The sequence below is a fragment of the Denticeps clupeoides genome, chromosome 10 (genome assembly GCF_900700375.1).
Source record: "Denticeps clupeoides chromosome 10, fDenClu1.1, whole genome shotgun sequence".
NCBI lineage: Eukaryota > Metazoa > Chordata > Actinopteri > Clupeiformes > Denticipitidae > Denticeps > Denticeps clupeoides.
In genome coordinates, this window is record NC_041716.1 from 11,514,395 (window position 1) to 11,535,368 (window position 20,974).

The window sequence follows — 20,974 nt, forward strand, 5'->3', positions numbered from 1 at the left end:
CTGTGAATCAGACACTTTGCTGCTGCAGCTAGAGCGGTAAATCCAGCAAACGCTTTTTAACTGTGTTTGCCCCTCTGGTGTTCCTTTGTTTGCACATTCTGCTGACTCGTGTGTGTGTGTGTGTGTGTCTACGCCATTTTTGAGATGTCCAGTGGGATTCGGTAAATGTTGCACCGCGTCTCTTTTTAACACTTCAGCTTTAAAACCGCCGAGCTGGAGACGCAGTTCTGCTTATGTTATCATGTATTTTGACGGCAGCTTTATTGATGAAATTCCCCAGGTCCTGTATAATTGTCGTGGTGTGCTGGTACCACGCAGCGGCCCTTTCCTGCACACTTCACACAAATGAGGGTCCTGCACTACACAACCATCCAGTCTGGCAGAATTATTATTTCTCCGGCTTGCAAAAGTGGCTCTGGAAAACGACACAATGTAAAATACAGACCACGACCTGCATATCTGGCTTTTAGAATAAATGTGCTGATTTTCTCGCAACTCTAGAGGCATGGGGGATGTACAGAGACCCACTATTTCTGTTTGTATCTGAATACGAATACAGCAAACGGTGTAAGTTTTAACATGCGCGGCCAGTCTTTCTTCTGTTTTGCGTGTGTAATTTTAAAATAGGGGCCACGTGATGGCACAGGGGACAGCGCTGTGGCCTCACACCTGCGGTGGGCTGGCACCCTGCCCTGGGTGAGTTCCAAAGTATTGGAATGGGATTCAGACTTACATGAACGCAGCAGGAGCCATGTATAAACACTCCCTGTTGCCAGATTGAGCTTTTTTTTTAATTTTCTGGAAAGAAATGCTTGGTATCAAAGCTGTATTGGTACTGAGGAATGCATTTCTCGTTTACGTATGGTGCTGTATGTAGTCATGGCAGCTAAAGACAATTAGTTTTGTAGCAATTTTGGACAATTTTGTATTGAAACCATCATGTAGCTGGCAACACTACTCTCTTTAATTACAAAGATCCATGGCTGCAAAATTCAGCAGCAATAGCTTCACAATGAGTGACTGAAGGGCAAGGAGGAGAGTCTGACTGGAGCTCTTTCCAAAAGCCTTTGCAGGCCTCAATAATTTGTATTTTACTGGGAGCAAGGAGATATTGTGGCTGCACTCACACATAAATGCAAGGAATCCAACCAAAGCAGTCTGGTTTGTACCTGCTGTCACACAAATGCAAGTGCAAGCTATGTACTTAGCCATGTATTGTATTGTATTTAGCCATAAACAAAAGCAGGGGCGTGAAGGACCTGGCCTGTGACACATACCCAGAAAGCTCCAGTCCAAAACCACTGAGGACAGGTGGCTGACACCAGAGTAAAAATTCCATATCATTTGTGATTTAGTTGCACATTTCTCCAGCATGCTGTAAAAAAAAATAAAAAGCAAACTGGCCTTTTTAGTTTACACACTAAAAAGAAGAAGCTGCTTCAGCAGCGTTAGATGCGTGTTGTGTTTTGCGTTTGCTTGAATGCGAGATGCATGTGCCAGGCTGATCCGCCCTCATTGGTGACCACTCGAAATTTAAACAGGGATATTAAAACGATTTTAATTTCGCTGCAACTGGAGCGTAGGTCCTGCATGAACGGCAGCAGAAAGTCATTATGCCATGGATGAAAGATCAGACAGATGGTTTGCTGATGTGTTTGTACAGACATCCATATGAGATGGTAATTTAAATCCACATGGCTGATAAAACCTTTGTTTTATTTCAAAAGCCTCACCGGGCCTGCACATAAAATCGAAAGGACCATTTATCTCTCGCCAAAGATTATATCATCATGAATTCATGAAATAAACCCTTTTTTTATTTCATGATTGTTTATTGTTTTTTATGTAAGCCTACATGCATTCAATACATTCCAATACATTCCAATGAATAAAGTATACAGTTGTCATGTAATATATCAGGTACCACTGAATCAATCATAACCTACACAATTTAATGGGATCACATTGATACTAAAAGCAGACGATGAATCTAAGATTAAACCTCATGCGGACGCAACGCCTGCGGAGCGACGGAGGTGGCAGGTAATGGTGGGTCTGAAGGAAAACTCGGAGGCGGTTGGAGTTTTGAGCTGGGCCATTCAAAAAGCAAATGGCCGGCCTTTAGTGATAAGTGCCCTGCAGCCTGGGTCGGCCGAGATGGATTCCTGTAATCCAGTTACCCTGCAGTTTGCAGCCTTATATCATGGCTGGTGTTACTCTATACTGGGCACCTGCACTGAATTGCTTTGGGTCTGTGTGAGGCCATAATCAAATGCTGTTAACAAATCACGTCGACCTCAGGCCCAACGCGTACCTGGCGCCGCCGGTCGGGGTTCAGCCATGCCACGGACATCAAGACCAGGGAACGCGGGAGGATTTTTATTTTTTTGGAGAGATTTAGGCCTGTGTATTCCCGGGGCTGAATAATATAATAATGTCACATTCACTAGTGTTGGAATGTTTTTCACAGCAGTGACCATGATCCTGGGACAGGCCACATACTGCCAGGAGCTTTTCAATCATCAACAATAGGAAAAAAGGGTGTATGAGACCCATTATAAACTGCAGTAAAACACAAATAATTCAACACTATTATTTTCGTAAATGCTGAATACACGATGTGACATCAGCAAACACTTCCCATGTGCTACTTCTTATATAGCGGCCACCAAGTCTTATTTAATGTAAGATGGTTTTTGTGGTGTGTTTCTGTTCTGTTGTGTTTTGATCCCACCCGTTCCTGCTGCGGACAGACAGAATAAAGGAGGCAACGCAACTCGTTGTGTCGGCCTGCTTGTCTGTGTTCGTTTTTCTCTTTATTCTCTATTTTGTCGTTATTTGTTGTAATTCTTATTGTATGTATTTCTCCTTTATAAGTTTTTTTGTTAATAAAATACTTGTTAAATTAGGTTTTTGTCTTTTCTTTTGTTATGGGCCGTACCCCTAGACTGAAAAAAAAAAGGCCCATCTCAAAAGCAGCAAACTCTTTAAGTCATAATGGAGGAAACCATCGTCCTCATCACAAGGAATCATTTCAATTCGCCCAAAAGCAGCATGTCCTCCCACTTACTTAACTCACTGCTCGTCCTCGTCCAGCCGTCCTCTCCAGAGATGTCACAGAAAGGAAAACACTGACCCCATGGCTTATTTAAAAGAAGGGAAACTTTATTTATATAACTTGGGGACACCGGCGACAGACGGCCAGTCCAGTTTTTCTATATTACACCATTACTCGGCAAGGCTGCGTACGTACGCCACTGTATTTGGAAAAAAAAAAACAAGTCTGCAGTGCCACTAGAAACACACGCGTAAAACAAGAAACTTTTCCCTCTTTTTTTCGTAATTTTTTTGGTTCTTATTTATCTTTTAGTACAAAATGGTACAAACAACAATACAAAATATTTGTGCTGTTGACAGTTACAAAAAAAAGTAGATTTAACTTCATAACTGTGCAGTTTGTGTTTTTTTTTTTTTTCCTCTTTACTTTTATCCTCTTGAATCAGTGTGAGTATAATACACTTCATACGTTTTTTTTACTTTTCTGAAAAAAAAACAAAAAAACAAAAAAAAAAAACACAACAACTGTCATGCGGGCTGCTACACTTCTTTAATGTTCTGTATTTGATATTCGTTATATAATTATTCTGTCCGTTATAAAAAGACACATGCAAAAAGCTCCAATTGGACATATATATGTATGTATAGATGTTTTTGCCTAGGTTGTTTAGCTGTTTTCACTTCAAGCAATTACTACATTATGTACACACAAATGTGAGTAACGTTGGGCATCTCCGGCCAACAGATTCAGACACCCGTATGGTGTCTCAGTGTGCTGTGCGCACCGCGTGTTCGCCTAGCCTCTTGTCTTTAACGTAAAAGTCGATGCCTTTCCTCGAATCGGTGTGTGTGCAGCTCGGACACCAGAGGGCGCAATACTGACCCCCGTTAAAACCTGGGGATCGTGAAAAAATATATTCCCATATACACAAAACACCACTTCCTAAAACACACATGGAACCTCTGCGCTTTCTCTACACACCATTAGGCAGCCGAGACTCGGCCCGGCTCCCCACAACATGAACCAAAGGGCCGCAGACCGGGTTTCGCTCGCTGATAAATAATAAATAATTATTACGAAAGTCTCCCTTCACGACCATTGGCTACGCTCATTACGCACTTCCTTGATTGTGACGACTTTGTTAGACAGACGACGGCTTTTGTTTATGGCTTTAAGTCTTCTCGCCCGTCCGGCCTCTTCGTGTCTCTGCGGGATGACCGGCGCCCGGGGTGTGTGTTGTGTGCACATGGTGTGATAAGACACACACATCGAAAAGGCACACAGCATAACTGACAAGATCAGTGAGAGTCTGCGGATGAGGGACACTTTTGGACAGTTGTCTGTTGGTGCTTCTCTCAGGTGTGATTGTACGGCCTTGTACAGGTTTACAGTAAAACTAAAATGGCTGCCGAGTCAAAGCCTGCTATCATAAAATGAGAAAGGTAATGAATCAAACAGAAACATAGAAAACCAAGGTGCGCAAAAAATAAAAGCAGAAATGGCTAAGAGGATATTCAAAGTGTCTGTGACCCGGCTTTATATAGAACGTACTTAAAAAAAAATAATAACTGGAAAGAAAGATTATATACAGCAATTACATTTGCAATGGAAATGAGTGCTTCCTGCTATGCTGTGGTGGAGGGAGGAAAATGTGTGAAAAATGTCAGTTCCCAGAGGCTGCTCCACATTGCCGGCCAAGGCAGAGTCCCTCCTGGTCGCTGGCTCACGCAAGGCAGGAGTTCTGCGTGTGTTTGGGTGTGTAGGGTGGACCGGGACGTCCTTCAAATCAAAGACACGGTCCTGTTTTCATGACTGCAGCCAACAAGAAATACCATTTAAAAGGAGTTACATTTTTGTGGAAGTCAAAAAAAAAAAAAGATTAAAAAATAACAATGATGAAAAAAATTGTAACGATTATTCTAATACAGCTGGACAGAAAATGTTACCTTTCACTGTAATGCCATATATATCCAGTATTATGCAGTCTCAATGCTTTTATACACTTACAAAAAAAAAAATCTTAGATGTCATTTCAATGAAATGTGAACTGCATTCTAGCAGAAACAAAAGGGGATTAAATGAAATGTTCCTAGGTGAGATAAAGAACAATAGAACAGTGATCGAATGGTTTGAACTCCTGCAGGGCTCTTTGATTGTTAAAAGTGACCGTCGGACAATGAAACAATAGGCAGCTAAAAAGGAGGCCAATGTATCTTCATACAGGGTCAACGCAACAGCCTTTGTATGTGCAGCACAAGATGCCTACAGACGTGACAGAATCGTTTATCACGTTCTGTTACGTTCCGACGTCTGTTGAGCGTTCCGGATGTACGGATGTACGGTCGTTGCATACGATTCATGCGAGCCACTGCTACACTAGTTTCCTCCTCTGACCCTTGAGCTATGCGCTTCCAGTCTCCACTACTCAACACTCCGTGAAAGTTGCGTGGATGAGTCACGTGGTGGCGGCGGCGGCGGCGGCGGCGTGTCTGCGGGGGGCGGTGGGAACGAGGGCACTAACGACCGCGACTGGGAGCGGGAAAAGGCGAAGGCAGCTTGCATATGTAATCATCACAGCGTACTCTAAACTAATTTGCACTGGCGGCCTGTTGTGCTCGGAGCGCGCGGCGCAATCAGAGTGATATCGTCAGGATGCTTTACGGCGGGTTGGGAGGTGCCGCCCATGTCCTGCTCCTGAGTTTTCCACATTAACGTTCAAATGGTTCTCTGCATTGCACCATGGGAGTTTGGAAATTTGGGGGAAAAAACTAAGAAGCCACCAGGCTATTTTTTTACATCACCATGGTATAACCAGCAAGGTCAGGAGGGACAATCTACTCAAAGGTCAAGGTCAATGGTCACATGGTGTGTCACCAAGCTTCCGACTTCAGAAACATCACAATTGGCAGAGATTTTTTTACATTGAAGATCTTTTTACACTTATTAGATATTATTTGTTTCCATCCGCCAATCTTTCTGAACATCAAGTGCTGTCATCACACAAAACCACCTCTGCAAAGGAGGCTGCTTCACAATGAAAAACTATTCACATCCCTGTCCCAAAGCCTTTACAAAACAGACACATGGCTGACCTGTAACGTTCTCCTGCCTCAAAGTAATGCGTCGCTCTGCACAAGGATGCGACACACCCCGAATGGGCACAATCATAAAAGGACGCGTGCCTCATATCACCTCAACCGGAGCTCCCACGACAAACTCGGCGACAGACACCTTCACATCTCAAGAGAAATAAAACGTTCTTTTCGGTTCCGCACGAAAACGTGCAAACAAAGCAAACAAAAGCTTCTGCCTACACTCAGCTTTTTGGCCTTTTGGACCGATTGGAGGGAGAGTAGAAGTCGGGATGGGGGCACTGTAGCTATCCAGGGGCCAACCGATCCTGAGACGTTAAAATCAAAACAAGGAAAGAAACTGAAACAGACAACGCAGCAGTGAAGGCACTTCTAATACAACAGTGCTTCTCTTTTCCGAAGATTTCGAGATAAAGAGAAATAACAGCTCCCTATCTGCTAACTCTTCTGATAACGAAGAGGGAATCTTGCTTTTCTTTGCTTTTTAAGTTTCTCATCTCCTTGAGCAGCCTGCAGCTCGGCCTTGATGTCTGCGGGGATCTGTGATAGGCTGAGGTGGACAGGGTAGGAAAGCATGCAGTTAAGAAGGGCTAAATCAATACAAATATACAAAGTCGATGATAATAAACACATGAAAAATTAAAAACATAATACAAAAAATGGAGGAAAAAAAATGATTTTGATTTTTTCCACGTAAGACCTCTCTCCATGAAGACCACAAGGTGTTTTGCAGGTTTTAACTTCGTTGACTGGTTGGTCTGTTTTATTTTAGTGGGCGTGTTTAAGAGAGTTCTGCTTTGCCGCTGGGAGAGCTCTGGCAGTCAGGCAAAACACAGTAGATCTTGGCCCGCCCCCTTGCCCCGCCCCCTAGTCATCGTCACCGCCGCCATACATGTCGGCCAGCTTCTTGAAGCGCGGCCCCCAGTCGTTGAGGTAGTCGTAGCTCTGGTCGCCGGTGCTGGACGAATTGAGCGAGCTGACGGAGCCCGCGGTGGATCCACTGCCCTCGTAGTCGAACACCAGCAGAGAGTCGTAGGGTGGAGCCGTGGGGTCGTTATCCGCAGCCCTCAGGCCCTGGCGGGAAAAGCAGGCGGGTTAGCGAGGTGTTCCTGGGCGTTTAATAAAGTGCAGCGAGACTTGGCTGCGCCTCTGCAGCCCTTTACCATGAGAGCTGCTGCAGAAACCCAGAGCTGTGACTGGGTCATTAATCACAATAAAATCTTCCAAAGGATGAAGGAGAGAAAGGAGAGAAAAAAATACATGTGACAAGAAGGAATTGGGTCCAGCGGATAACACCAGGCCTTTTGCCAGAGTCTGTTCCCAGAGGTGAAGCAAGGGGTGGACAGAGGCAGCAGCAGAACATGCAGGACCAGAGGGACTCAACTGGGCATCTAGACAATTTACCAGCCAGGTTTACAATGTCTGAAAACCTTCTCCACCGGATTACTATCAAACTACCATAGTGCTTCTACAGTAAATACATCCATTATTTGTTTTATTGTGACAAATTTTGGTGAAAAGAGCTTTTTGCAGACAAAATCTTAAAACTAAAGTAAGTTTAAGTAAAATCATTAAAATGAATGTTGTTTTGGATTATCTCTTCAAATTTAAATGAAGAAATACAGGTACATTAATGCAAAAATAAAGTGCAAATAAAAAAAATAGTTTCTATCAATTATGCAAGAAATAGAACGCTTGTTAAATAGTGATTTTTGTTTATTTATTTTTAAATTGTGGTTTCTGTAATTAAACTGTTTTCATCTGAACAGCCACAAGAGCAGCAAAGCTGTTTTCTTGTCTTTGATGGGCGAGACAACTACATAAGTGATTATGATTGGCTAAGGTTGAGTTGAACTTCATGGTAAGCCAACCAGAGTCAGAGGTGGGCGTGTGTTTATACAAACACAAATGCGCAGGAGAGATACAGCAAGGGCGAGTTCAAACGTTTAACACATGTTAAATGTATATTATGATCTGGAAGTAAGTCTATGTCCATGTCAGTAACAAGCAATAAAAATCTGATGAAGCCCCACTCATTGTCTCATGCTTCATCACTGGTGGCCAAGAATGTGAAAGTTGATAGCAGCACAAACCCAGGTACGACTAACATGAGCTCCGCTAACAAAAGAGCTGCAACATCCATGTAGTTTAACAGTTTAGGTTAAGCTACACTGTTAACTTTTAATATTGTAACTTTAATATTGTTACATTTTGAAAGTTTGAAACTAGCAACTATAAATTATTACTTTTAAGTAATTAGGACTATTCTTTACAAACTATTATTACAGTTCTGAATCCTGTGTGAAGAAAAGCAGAACTGTTTTTTGAGAGTTACCTCATTGATAAAGTCTCCGATGTCCCCGGGGTGGGGGACCATGGGTCTGATTGGGTACTGGGACTCAGGAATCACCGGCCGCTCGTCCACCCGCCGTACTCCGGGGCCTTTTCCGATGATGTGGTCCAAAGACTCCGGCTGCTGTAGCTGGCTGAGGTCATAGTCCTGCAGATGTAGCACATACTCTGGCTAGAGATTCAACCAGGAAGGTCAGCTGACCTCCACTGATCAGCCATTAAGCTGTCTATTGTGTGTCCTGAACTCGACTCACCTGGTCCTCCTCCCCGCCACCTTCTTCGTCGTACTTCAGGATGTTGTCTCTGACGTCGTCCTCTGGGTCAATGAGCAGCTGCTTGTTCTGCCGTTCTTTTTCCCTGCGCTTCATCCACACGACGAACAGCAGAACCATACCTACAGCACCGGCCAACAGAACACCAGGGATTTGTTTCGTTACCAATTGACAATTTAATTAGGGAAGAGTCATTTTAGATTTTTCATTTTAATAAATTACTGCAGATTTACAAATGATTTTTGTTCAGATTTTTTTTTTATAATAGAAGCTCACTCAATCCAACCCAACCCAACATTAACCCAACCAACATACACAAATCAGCAATACACACCACCCTTTGGCATTTTGTCATCAGTAATTGTTGCAGAATAAATGATCAGAAACACCCCACATATAATGAACAAAGATCCAGCTAGTACAAAAGGTGCGATTGATTATTTCTGCCTCATTCTGCCCCAACTGCAGCAATTATACACCAATTACAAAATTCCAAACCCAAAATACTTCAGTCCTGGGCCAGGACTGGGTCTCTTACACACCTCTAAAACACATCTGGAGCAGCAGCCAGCAGATGAGCGTGTCGTATTTGCATCGGAAGCTACTCAAAGTTCAGTTCGCCAACGATTAAATGTTTCATGACATCAACTCAGTGTGCGGGGTGGGGAGAAAATCTGTATTTCTCCACACCATCTGGACAAGCTGTTAATATTACATGCTACCATAAGAGAGCACCTCGTTTTTGAAATTATTAAGACAAAAAGCGGTTGTAGCTGCTGAGTCTGAAGCTACTGGAGGGGAAGCCATCTTTGTTGTGAAGTGAGAACATGATTGGCTATCAATTATGCATCAGAGACCCTGGAGCTGTGCAGTCAGTGCTTGACGGGAGAACAGAAAGACACTTCAGTACAAGCACCCCATGCTGGCTTTGGGCTTCCTGCCTGATGTTGTGCTCCTCACCTGCCCTGCGAAGACAAACATCGTGCACCGTTGTGTACGGGTCTCCAACGTACACGACAACATGGTAATGACAACCACAGCAACCGTGGACAGCAGAAGTAATTCACCCGAGGCATTTCGCATTTTCCGTCAGCTGACATACAAAAACCAATCTGAAGATGTTCGTTGTTTTCCGCCCTCAGGCATTTCAGATGGTGGGAGAGAACTTCGTGGCCACTGAAGATCTCAGGAAGTCAGCTTTATTGAACGATAGTACACATATCGAGCAGCAGTAGTGCATAGCATTTTCAATTTTGGAAACTAAGATTCACTCTTGAGATACCTGTTATTTCTTCTGCCCTTGGCCACACAGTACAGCAATAAGTTAAAGTGAAATACAATGCGAAAAAATCTAATGACGATGACTCCATATTCCAAACCATATTCTCGTGTGGTAATGTATATCTGTAGTAGATCCTGTTGGTAATTTGCACATCATCCTGGGTGAAGATCTTATCTCTGTCTTTTATTTATTTACCCCCCCACCCCCTCGAATAAATTGAACCTGAGTCTGTGGGACAGCGCAGGTTATCCGTATTGATGTGTACGATTCTCCTCTGGAGGTGTTCGTTCGCATGTGACTCACTCAGCAGTATTATGATGCAGATTAAGATGGCGATGATGGCTCCGGTTCCCAGGCCGGCGGCGGCGACGGCCCCTAGGGTGGTACAGTCGCCGTTCTCGTCGCACGGACACACCTTCACGGTGATGGAGCTCTGGTTAGAGAGAGGAGGGTTCCCCGAATCGGTCACCGTGATGGGCACCTCGTAGACGCCGGACTCCAGGTAGTGGATTCTCAGGCCGAGTCGAACGTTGTCACCTGTCAAGTTGTCACCGCATAGACACACAAACAAAAACACGCACACACACACACACACAAATTTATCTATGAATATGGCAGGGCCACGGCGCAATATGGTGAGCGTAAACAGCAGCCTACAACAGATGGCGGTGAGAGGCTTTCTGTGTGAAATGGAATTATGGGAAAGCGACTCAAGCAGCACGATCCTAGGCACTTCGCTCTTTTTTTTTTTACAGACGTAATTTCACAGAGTCCAGGCCAGCACTCAGCCATCTGCCGAGGCACACGGCGCTAACTCTGGAAACCCGGAGTCCACCTCTCCCGCCGACCCGCTGCTCTCGCATGCAGACTGCGCTTTTACTTTGCACCGGGAAGATCCCAGATACCGATTTTGGGTTCTATGGTGTTCCATTTATAGGGAGCAAAATTCGCGATTTTCATTACTCTAACATACCTGATGTTGGAAATGGCACCGTAGCCATTTGTCTGCACTTGGCCGAAGCCTAGATTGTTAAACGCAGCGTAAATGAAGCACTCAGTGCATACTGAGCACTGTGGGTTTTCTGAAAGCACCGATGTGCTGTGCTCATAAATCTTCACCACCAGAAAAAACACACACCCTGCCGCCTCTGTGTCGTTGGAAATGAAGGCAAAACGAGGAAATCGTTGCTGCGTGGTTACAGTAATCCTTCATTTTCCTCTTGTTGTAAAGCCTGTACTAAGATGCTGGTGAGTTTGCCACGTGATGAGTGCTCTACATTTGGAGGTACAATACCTTTAAAAGGTTAAGTGTCACTTGGAAATGTCATTGTTTCTCATGAAATATTTAAAAATATTAAATGACAAAATGATAAATAATGTTGCTTTGCTGAGGCACAAGATACTCAACTAGGTTTCTAGTAATGTATGAACCTTTCAGAGCAGCAGACCTACAGAGCACAGCATTCCACTGGAAGTCAACATTGATAGTTGCTGCTAGACGTATGCAGCTATTCCACCATTAACAGCCAGTTCCCCCTACCGGTCATTTACGACATCAATAATGTCTGACCGTGATTTTTCTATCTATTTCATTTGATCATAAAAGGCATTCACAATTGAAGTCATTTCTAAATGACCAGAAAATCTGGTCATTCTCTGGCTTCTCTCACCGTTGATGCGTGTTATGGTCCAGTTGCGGCGAGCGCTGGTGTGGTAGAGCGGCAGCTCGAAGATGAAGGGCCCCACGTTAGGGTCGGTGTCAGCGTCGGACGCCGTCAGGTTGATGCCGTGGCCGTTGGAGCGCTCGCAGATCTGAGCCTGCCTGGGCAGGAGCGTGGGGGGGTTGTCATTCACGTCCGTGAGGTAGATCTGCAGCGTACCTGTACCACTGGCTGGAGGGTAGCCTGGGGGTGCGGGTGAGATAAAGAGGCATAGGGGAAGAGGAGAAGAACAGAGTAAAATGCAAATGGTGGTGGAGGAGAAGGTGAACAGAAGCAGACAAGGAAGAAACATTTGACAGTGGAGTGGAGGTGAAAGTGACAGTGGTTGGTTTTGTCATCGTCATACACAGCATAGCACAGTACAAGAAGCACACAACGAAATGTGTCCTCTACATTGAACCCATAACCTTGGTGAGCAGTGGGCAGCCATGAAAGGCGCCCGGGGAGCAGTGTGTGGGGACGGTACCCTGCTCACGGGGATCACAGTGGGACCTTTGCAGTTTGAGATTTGAACCCACAACCCTTTTTTCACACAAGTCGGCTCCAGGTAACACGCCCCCGCCTGCGGCACACCAGCACGGCAGCTAAAATTAGCGTCAGTCCCGAAATTAAAATAAACTCTCCGGCATGGAGGCGATAAGGCTGTAGACTGCCCTTTTCAGGGACAAAAAAGGAAAGGGAAAAGAGGGACTGAGAGAATGAAAAAACAGAAGGAGAGGCGGGGAGTAAAAAGGCATGGAGTGGAAAAGACAGAGCTTATCCCCCGCACTGCACGGCTGCCTATTCCAAAGCTGAAATCCTGCCGAGGATCACACTGTGACTGAAATGTTAAGTTTCCACACAGCAGATCATCAACACTTGGTAACATAATCGATTTTCTTCATTCACCAAAGGACATATGGACATTTGTATATTTCCCCAGCGCTGCTTTAAGAGGATTTTCAAACCTCGAAACGGACTGCAGTGGCTGCTGAACAGGACAAAGTTCACACAGAGTTCGGGTCGAGGTGGCTGTCCGCCTTGTTAAAACAGCTTGAGCGCTAAATGTTATGTGGTTTGAAAATGCCATCAAATCAGAAGCAAATGTGGATAATATTGAGCTTTCTATCTGCAAGACATTTGCTTCTCAACCGTTGCTTGCATGCCGTCTCTCAGACCCACACACAGGAACGTTGATGCCGAGGTTAGAATTTGCCATGTTCTTAAAAATTCGAATCATATACAGTCTGGTTGAGCTACACTACATCCAGACTACACCACATCCTAATTACAATCATTAAATGAACCTATTGTGTAAATGAGAGTCAAAGGAATCATGGAGCAAACTTAGTTGCTAAAGGGAACTTAAGTGATGTTTTCAAAATGTCACATAATTGCACAATTCCAATGATGTTATGTGGAAAAAAATTGTTCTCATGAGAAGTTATCCAGACATTCAGCTTCATGCATTTTAGAATGTCAAGGCTAATGCAAAAAAATGGTCTTCAAAAATATGCCTTATATGAATGACTTGTAAAAAGTGTAAAAAATGTTTCAATTTGGCGTATTTTCTATTTACAATTTAGATGTGCATGATTTGAAGGTTAATATAAATGCAATTACTGTTCCTTTAAGAGTACAATTTACAATGTCCCAGTGAAACTATACCCTTTCATTTACATTTACAAAGATCTCGTTCAACTATTACATATCCCCTATTACCTAAATGAAATTTTGGGTGTCACACAATCTGCACAGTAAATCATGAAACATCCAAGGCCAATTACAGTTCAATTTCCTTGCTGTGGCTGTTTTCCCCTCTTCATATGCATATCTTAGTCAGCCTGGGTGGCAAGTAACCCACGTCTGTCTGCAATTATGGCCAATTTCACGCTGACTCTACAGCCAGTCGGCCTAAGAGGCGTGCACAATTAACATAGAACATATTTCATCATTAATGATAAGTGCTACACTGTATAACACTTATAACATTTACGCAGAGCCAACATATAGCGATTGTGTAGGAGTAGGTAAACAGGAAAGAACTGTTCGATATGATTGACAGCTCTCTTTAAGGCCGAATCCGTGAGATGTACAAAATAGTTTAAGACAGATTCTCTTTATCAAGACACAGATAACTGCCAAGTAGTTCTTTCTTGTTTGATCTACCTATATCAATCATGAGGATGACCATGACCTTACACTAACAAACATGCCCTGATAAATGCTGTAAATGTAAATGTAATGTAATGCCCCATGTTTAGCACATAGTGCTGCATTTAGCAGCCGGTTGAAAATAGTGCCCTCCAGCTGAATTCAACGTATGTTAATCTGTACATAATTAATAATGTGTCAGAGCTGGTTGGACACATTTAAAGTGTGGAATGAGTCTAGCACTTTCAAAGCGAAGAATCTGTCAAAGTGTTCTTAAGGACTTCTGTTCTTCAGGAGCGTCTCCAGGAGCTGAGTCAGACACTCTTCCATCTGTCTCACACAACACTCACAGAAATACAAACACACACACACACACACACACACACCCCACACACACACAGAGTTCTGTAATCTGCTCCACCCTATGTAGGCATAATTTTGGAGTTTGGATGGATGTAACACACACATTGCACATGCTCGAACTCATGCACATAAACCTGAAAATGCATTTTGTGAAAATACATACATGTGCTCTAAGGCAGATAACCCCCCTCCCCACACACACACTCACACACACAATATAATTTGTTTTTTAAGATTCTGATGTCGTGGGGTTAAATTAATCCGTCTCATGTACGGGGGACATGTAGCGGCAGTTTGTTCCAGCTGATAGTAGAATTACGTGGGTTTAAACACTAAATAAATAATTATGTGTGTTAGGGATTTGTATTAAACGTTCCTTCCCTTGATGTTGGCAGAAATGGTTCAAAACTACGAAGCAGAAAAGGCTTCCAGCAGCTGTTTGCAATAATAAAAAATAAATAACAATCACCAGATAAATAATAAATCATCAGGAATCTGGTAACAGGAGCATGCTGGTATGGGGAGGGGGTGGATTTAGGGTGATGCTGAGGGGAATGGAAATGCGTTCTCTAACAGAGTTTCACCACATATCCCCTCTCAGAAGGCATCAGCATAATCCCCGTCTTATTATCAGAGCCGACACTCTCACTACAGCTGGAGAGGGTACACACACACACATGCACGCACACGCACGCACACACACACACACACACACACACACACACACACAGACTAATGGTAATAAACTTGTAACATATGTATAATTCATGTACGAAGATATCACATCCTCCATTTAACCTCCACGAAACTCAACTTTAATACCTTACACTAGTGAACAGGCCCCATGTTTAGTGTGTGGCACTGTACCATTTGCCTGTTCAAAAACAGTGCCCAGGAATTTGACCTATTCAACAACACAGTTTCTGAAGATAGAGTTAACGATGCCACTTGATGTGACGTTTCAACACTTAATAACCATCTTAAAAAGATCTTTCATTATAGTACATAACGGTATCTCCATATACTTGTATATGCTTAATATGACAAAAATGGTCACTCTGACTTAATCTCTGATGTCTCAGCTGTCATTCAATATGTTTCGAATTATCGTGTTAGTCTGATTAAATCCAGATTTTTAAAATGCATGTACGACTGAAATCAAATTAAATCAAGCTTCTCAAAGTCAGACTAACACACTCAGACTGTAGCTTAACTGCACTGGACCTGAACAGAAAGACTTCTTTAAAATAACATCATGTATCTGCAATGGATATCATGGTATGGGCTGAGAAATATTTCAGTAAACCTTTAGCAGAATCCACACATGCCAGTTAAGACTTTAATATGCAAAGAGAGAAGTCAAACATCAACACTGTCCAATCAAACAGGTTGAAGATTTAAAAAAAAAAAGTTGCCATGGTTTCTGTGCCAAGACCCATGTGACCTGATACCACCTTCAATTCCAAAGCCAGCATCTGTCACAGAACGTGGATGTCTCTTGGAATGGGTAACCTGTACACCTGTGAGGGCATCATCAAATCAGAAAGACATGTCTCCTGCAGGGAAACACCAACACACACTTGGTATGTTGGGTTCTACACTTGCCTGCCTGCCGTCCTCAAAACCTTTTTGACACATCAAGGTATCAAGAGCCCTATTTTCAAAGCACTATAAAGGGCGTTCTGCTTGGGGCTTGTTATAATTACAATTACAAATAGCTACTTATTTGTAATTATTTGTTACTCAGTATTTGTTACTGACAGTTCTCACTCACCTTACTTCCTCATTTCCTCAGTACAGTGTAGTGTGGCACTGTGGCCAGATATCTGAAGAGAATATCTTCATCCATCAAAATATCAAACGCAAAACTGCCCAATCTGGCAACACCGAGCCTCCTACCTCCTCAGAATAATCAATAATGTGATCTCTATTATACTCAGGATCACATCTGCAACCAAACCAAACATGTAGACAAATCTTCAGCGCTTTCATGCTGAAATTGTGACTCTGAACCATTCCTGAACTGTCCGATGCATCATACAAAACATAAAAACGACCAAAAAAGTTTCTTTCATTTTTAGAAATCAATACAGGCCAACTGCTTTGGGCTAGTTATTTGGTGTGGGAAGGAACCAAGATACCCAGCAGCCCTTTCTTTTCCACTTGCTTTCATTTTTCAGAAAGATGATGTTGCTAAAACAAGTTGTCCTGCACTAAGTAGATTCTAGAGAGCGGGATAAACAAGGAACTAAAGTGAGAGAGAGAGAGAAGGAAAGAAAACTGAATGAGGCTGAAGGGGGAGCGTGAATGGGGGCTCTTATAGGGGTCCTGTCATCCCGCCACCCCCACATGGAGAAGACACACAGGAAGTCTCACATCACGGACCCTCGGCCGCGTCAGTCAGGCTTCAAGGCTGCTCCGGCTTTTTGGTAAACAGGCGGCCGCGCTGCGGCGCATTGATAAGGCACTCTGGGAGAAAATGCTGCCTGTTTACTTCCGCTTGAGAGGAGACGGCCGCGTGTTTGCTGTGATCGGGGCTGTGCTCGGCTGTGCTCGGCTGAGCCTGCGCTTCGGCTGTTTGGTGGAATAAACAGAAGTCACACTCCGTGCTCCAGGCAGGAGAAATCGGAGACGAAGTTGGAGGGAACAAGTGATAGAGAGGGGGAGGGAGATTGTGACGGTTCAGTGTGGAAGAACCAACTCCCTGGACAGCATGTGGACGAACACACATGCACACACACACACACACATACACTTACCATTGTCAGTTGCGAGGAAGGTGGCCTCGTAAATGTTGTTCTTGACATACACCGATTCTCGGTCCAGTATAGCGGTGGTGGTGATCTGGCCGCTGGTGGCATTGATGGTCAGCCAGTTGGCCGGGTCCGCCAGCTTGGCGTACCTGTGTGAGAGAACAGTGTGTGAAAGATTAAACGACAAGAAATGAATAAAAAATTTCACACCTCAATATAATCAGCCATGCAGCAGAACAGCGTTATAAACCTTCAACCCTTCAATATTCTAATAATCTGAGCTGTCAACCATAATCATTAACATTAAAAACAAATGCAATTTGTACATGTAATTAATGTAGCATATATTAATATGTAGCCTTGACAAAAGTGCTGAATTGTCTGTGTTGGGGAAGGCATAGCTTAGCATGCGGGCGGAGTCATGTGGGAAGGATGAAAGACCCGAGCGAGAGCTGGACAGAAGACGTTTAAAAGAATGGCATTAGTGATTTTGTGAATGATTTTAGGTTTGGGTTGGGTTTGAGTTGCCTGACCTTGGTTCATTTCTACATCGGAGCTCCAGCACAATAACATACAACTACTCATAATGAAGGTGTGTTCAAATTAGTATGTATGTGTGTGTGTGTGTCGGAGAAATAAAGAAAGAAAATGAGAACAGCGAGAAAGGGATGTTTGATGGTATGAGCCACTGCAGCCAGCCCTTCCTCTAGCAGGTTCTGTGCTGCTTCACCCATCATCAGTATTAATGTGCCACAGACTCTCTTTCCTTGATTGGTTCATCTGGTTTTCTGCACTAACTGGGTCTAAGATGAATCTTTCAGATGATTTTTAAATATTTTAAATTAATTCATCTGTTTGCTTTTGGGAAAGCAGATTTGTCGCTGGTTGAGATGGAGAGCCAATGCCTGCAGTTCATAATTGTGTGTGTGTGTTTGTGTGTGTATATATTTATAACCCTCCTGACTACTGTGTGTCTGCATTCTCACCAGTGCTGGGTGCAGAACAGCTATGGGCAACGTGACTGCGTGGTTACCGGGCACCACTTATACAACACTGATCAACACACTGTGTGTGTGTTTGTGTGATTCTTTTAATGTTGGATTTTAATTTCAGAAGTGCGCCAGGTTCCAATCTCATTGAATCTCAGGGGGTCCAAAAAAGGGGGAAAAGTGTGTGAAAGTGTGAGACAGTGCGAAGGAGAAAAATTAACGATCCATAGCCCCCCGCCTGCTCTCTCTTTCTTGGTTACAAAGGAGCAGAGCGCTTCCTCCCCTCTTCCGCTCCTATCTGCAAACATTAAAACCGGATTAGCATCGCGGTGATAAAACACGCTGCACAAAGGCCTAACCCCGCCGAGCGGGACCCTCCACCGCCTTTTAATTAAGCTCCCCAAACAGCACTTAATGCAGACATAATAAAACTCATATGAAGTGTATTAAACAGTCCTCCAGTGCATGCTCATTTTCACTGTATTAGATGCAGGCTGGTCCATGTAATTATTCATGAAAAAATAAAACACACACACATACACCAAAAATACAACACAACAGATTAACAATCATTTGGTGAAGTTCGGGGTGCAGGCTTTAATCTCCGCTGCGTGTTTGAAGCACCATTTCTTCTAATTAATTTTGAGCCGATGCTTAAGATTTGCAGAGACATTTCATTAAAAGCGTGCAGCTCTGCTCAGTCCAAAGCAGCATCCGAAAACTACAAAATGGACACTTTTTTTGCCCATAAATAGCAAAAACCTCTAGAGTGATGGTGAATGTTTACCACGCTGATGTGTGCAACTGTGAGTGAACAGAGACTGAGCAGTAAAAATCTGAGGTTCTGGCCTAATTAGCATATCTGCTGCCATGGTGCACTGTGTGAGTGGTTCTGGTTATTCAGTGAGTTTTCTCTACTTAATTCAGATACTGCATTTTTTAATTTGCTGTGTGATTAAAATAATCTTTCACCCTGTTAAAAAGTGAATATGAAGTGATTGTCATTGTGAAACACTGCAGCACAGCACACGGTGACACAACGAAATGTGTCCTCTGCTTTTAACCATCATCCTTGGTGAGCAGTGGGCGGCCATGACAGGCGCCCGGGGAGCAGTGTGTGGGGACGGTGCTTTGCTCAGTGACACCTCAGGGGCACCTTGGCGTATCGGGATTTGAACCGGCAACCTTCTTATTATGGGTCCACTTCCTTAACCGCTAGGGCCACCCACTGCCCCATTGAAGTCTGTGATTTTTCACTTTCCACCTTTCCTCTTTTTATTCAGCAATAATATTACAAGCTAATTAAAATGTTATCCTGCTTTCCCCACACTATTTGATAAACACAAATATAACAACTTGACATTTTTCTGTTTGTGAAAGATCACTCAAAAAGCAACAGTCAGCAGTTACAGACCGGACAGGATGGAAATACTAATAGAATAAAAAACAAAACATGTCACTATTTTGATATAATACTAATAAAATACATATTTTTAAATATTATTTTCCCAACATTTCTGAAAAATTTAAAAAAAGGTGTTACTGGATAATCAGACAGACAGCGAAAGAAACACTGACCCCAAGCCAGTAGGCCTCGATAAGTACTTCCAGAAATTTCCAGTGAATTTCTAGAGTTAATTGCCAGCATCAGCATACCAAACAGGGCTGTGAAGGGTCTCCTTCATCATCGCTCTTGCTCTGAGAGGGTGATTCAGGGGAAGGGGTGGGAAAGTGCACTTGGGCGGACGGTGGGAGATGCAGGCAGGCCTGCGGGTGGCTGTGCGCCGGGTTGGAGTTAATTTGCTGGCTGACAGCTCATTAGACACAGGTATTACTAAGCCATGTTTACCTGTCTGCGGGCTGCGGCTCCGTGCGCCTCCATCACTTTAAATTCCAATCAGGAGCCGCGCTCGGCCCCGCGGAGACGCGCAGTTGGCAAATAATCAGCTCGTAACGCGACGTTTCCAAGCCATCGGCCTGCCATTTGCATTCCACCACGTGTGTCCCCCCCGCAGTGGAGCTGCGTCGGGCACGTGGCTGCCCCGTCTCTGCCCGCTCCACCTTCCCGTGCCCCCAGCCACCCCCACCTCCCTCCATCACCAAACAGTCCCTTGGCAGAAGCTAATCATTTTGTTGGCAGGAGCAGCAAAACGCTGCGGCTCGGGGAATCACACTGAGAGTGTGTTTCCCTCATTAATACCCAACATGCTCCCCCTGAAGGAGGACAGATGGGGCAAAATAGCTGGAGAGCAGCTAGAGGAAGAGGTGAAAGAGAGACTGAGGGAGTGAGAGACAGAGCAGACCGACAAAATGATAGATAGCTAGAGAGCTAGATAGACTGGTTAGGGCATGTTACCTATTGTCTCATCAGGATTTGCGGAAATAACAAAGGACTGCTTGTTAGTTACTAGTACCTAGGAGGTGTGTTTGAGTGTTATTATTTCTGACATTTAGACAACAAACGTTAATGAAAATTTTAATGACTGACAACTCTCACACACCCTACTTCCTTCTTCTTGGTGATTTATATCCCTATCTCAAGACACCACATGTGCAAAATAGTGCAAGCTCTGTTGCCAGATATCTGTTAAATATTGCAATTGTCCAAAAATGTGACAAAACAGACACAAAACTGCAGATACTAACTGTACATATCTGCTACTGCTTAACATAGTTAAACAAGAACTTAGTTTCTCAATGCCTCTCCTTGAAAAGTCATTTTTTCTGAAACATTGGGCCCAAACCCACCCAATCTGGCAACCCAATTGGGTTTCCTCCTCTGTTCACCTTGGTTTTAGGGGGCAGTGGTGGCCTAGCAGGTAAGGAAATGGACTCATAATCAGAAGGTTGCTGGTTAGAATCCCAAATTGCCACTGAGCAAAGTCCACTGGCGCCTGTCCACTGACTACTGCTCACCAAGTAAAGGACACATTTCCTTGTGTGCACCATGTGCTGTGTT

At 43.8% G+C, this 20,974-nt stretch overlaps 1 protein-coding gene across 1 annotated transcript in view; it reads right to left on the reverse strand.

The window, feature by feature from the left end:
• Positions 1-3,144: 3,144 nt before the first annotated feature.
• Positions 3,145-20,974, reverse strand: part of LOC114797992 (cadherin-4-like) — a 285,019-nt gene continuing 267,189 nt past the window's right edge. The window contains exons 12-17 of the mRNA XM_028993348.1: positions 17,033-17,175; positions 11,727-11,960; positions 10,360-10,593; positions 8,757-8,896; positions 8,486-8,650; positions 3,145-7,224 (exon numbers count right to left, since the gene is read on the reverse strand). Coding sequence (XP_028849181.1) covers positions 7,018-7,224; positions 8,486-8,650; positions 8,757-8,896; positions 10,360-10,593; positions 11,727-11,960; positions 17,033-17,175 — 1,123 coding nt within the window. The 3' untranslated portion in view covers positions 3,145-7,017. The remainder of the gene's footprint in view (positions 7,225-8,485; positions 8,651-8,756; positions 8,897-10,359; positions 10,594-11,726; positions 11,961-17,032; positions 17,176-20,974) is intronic.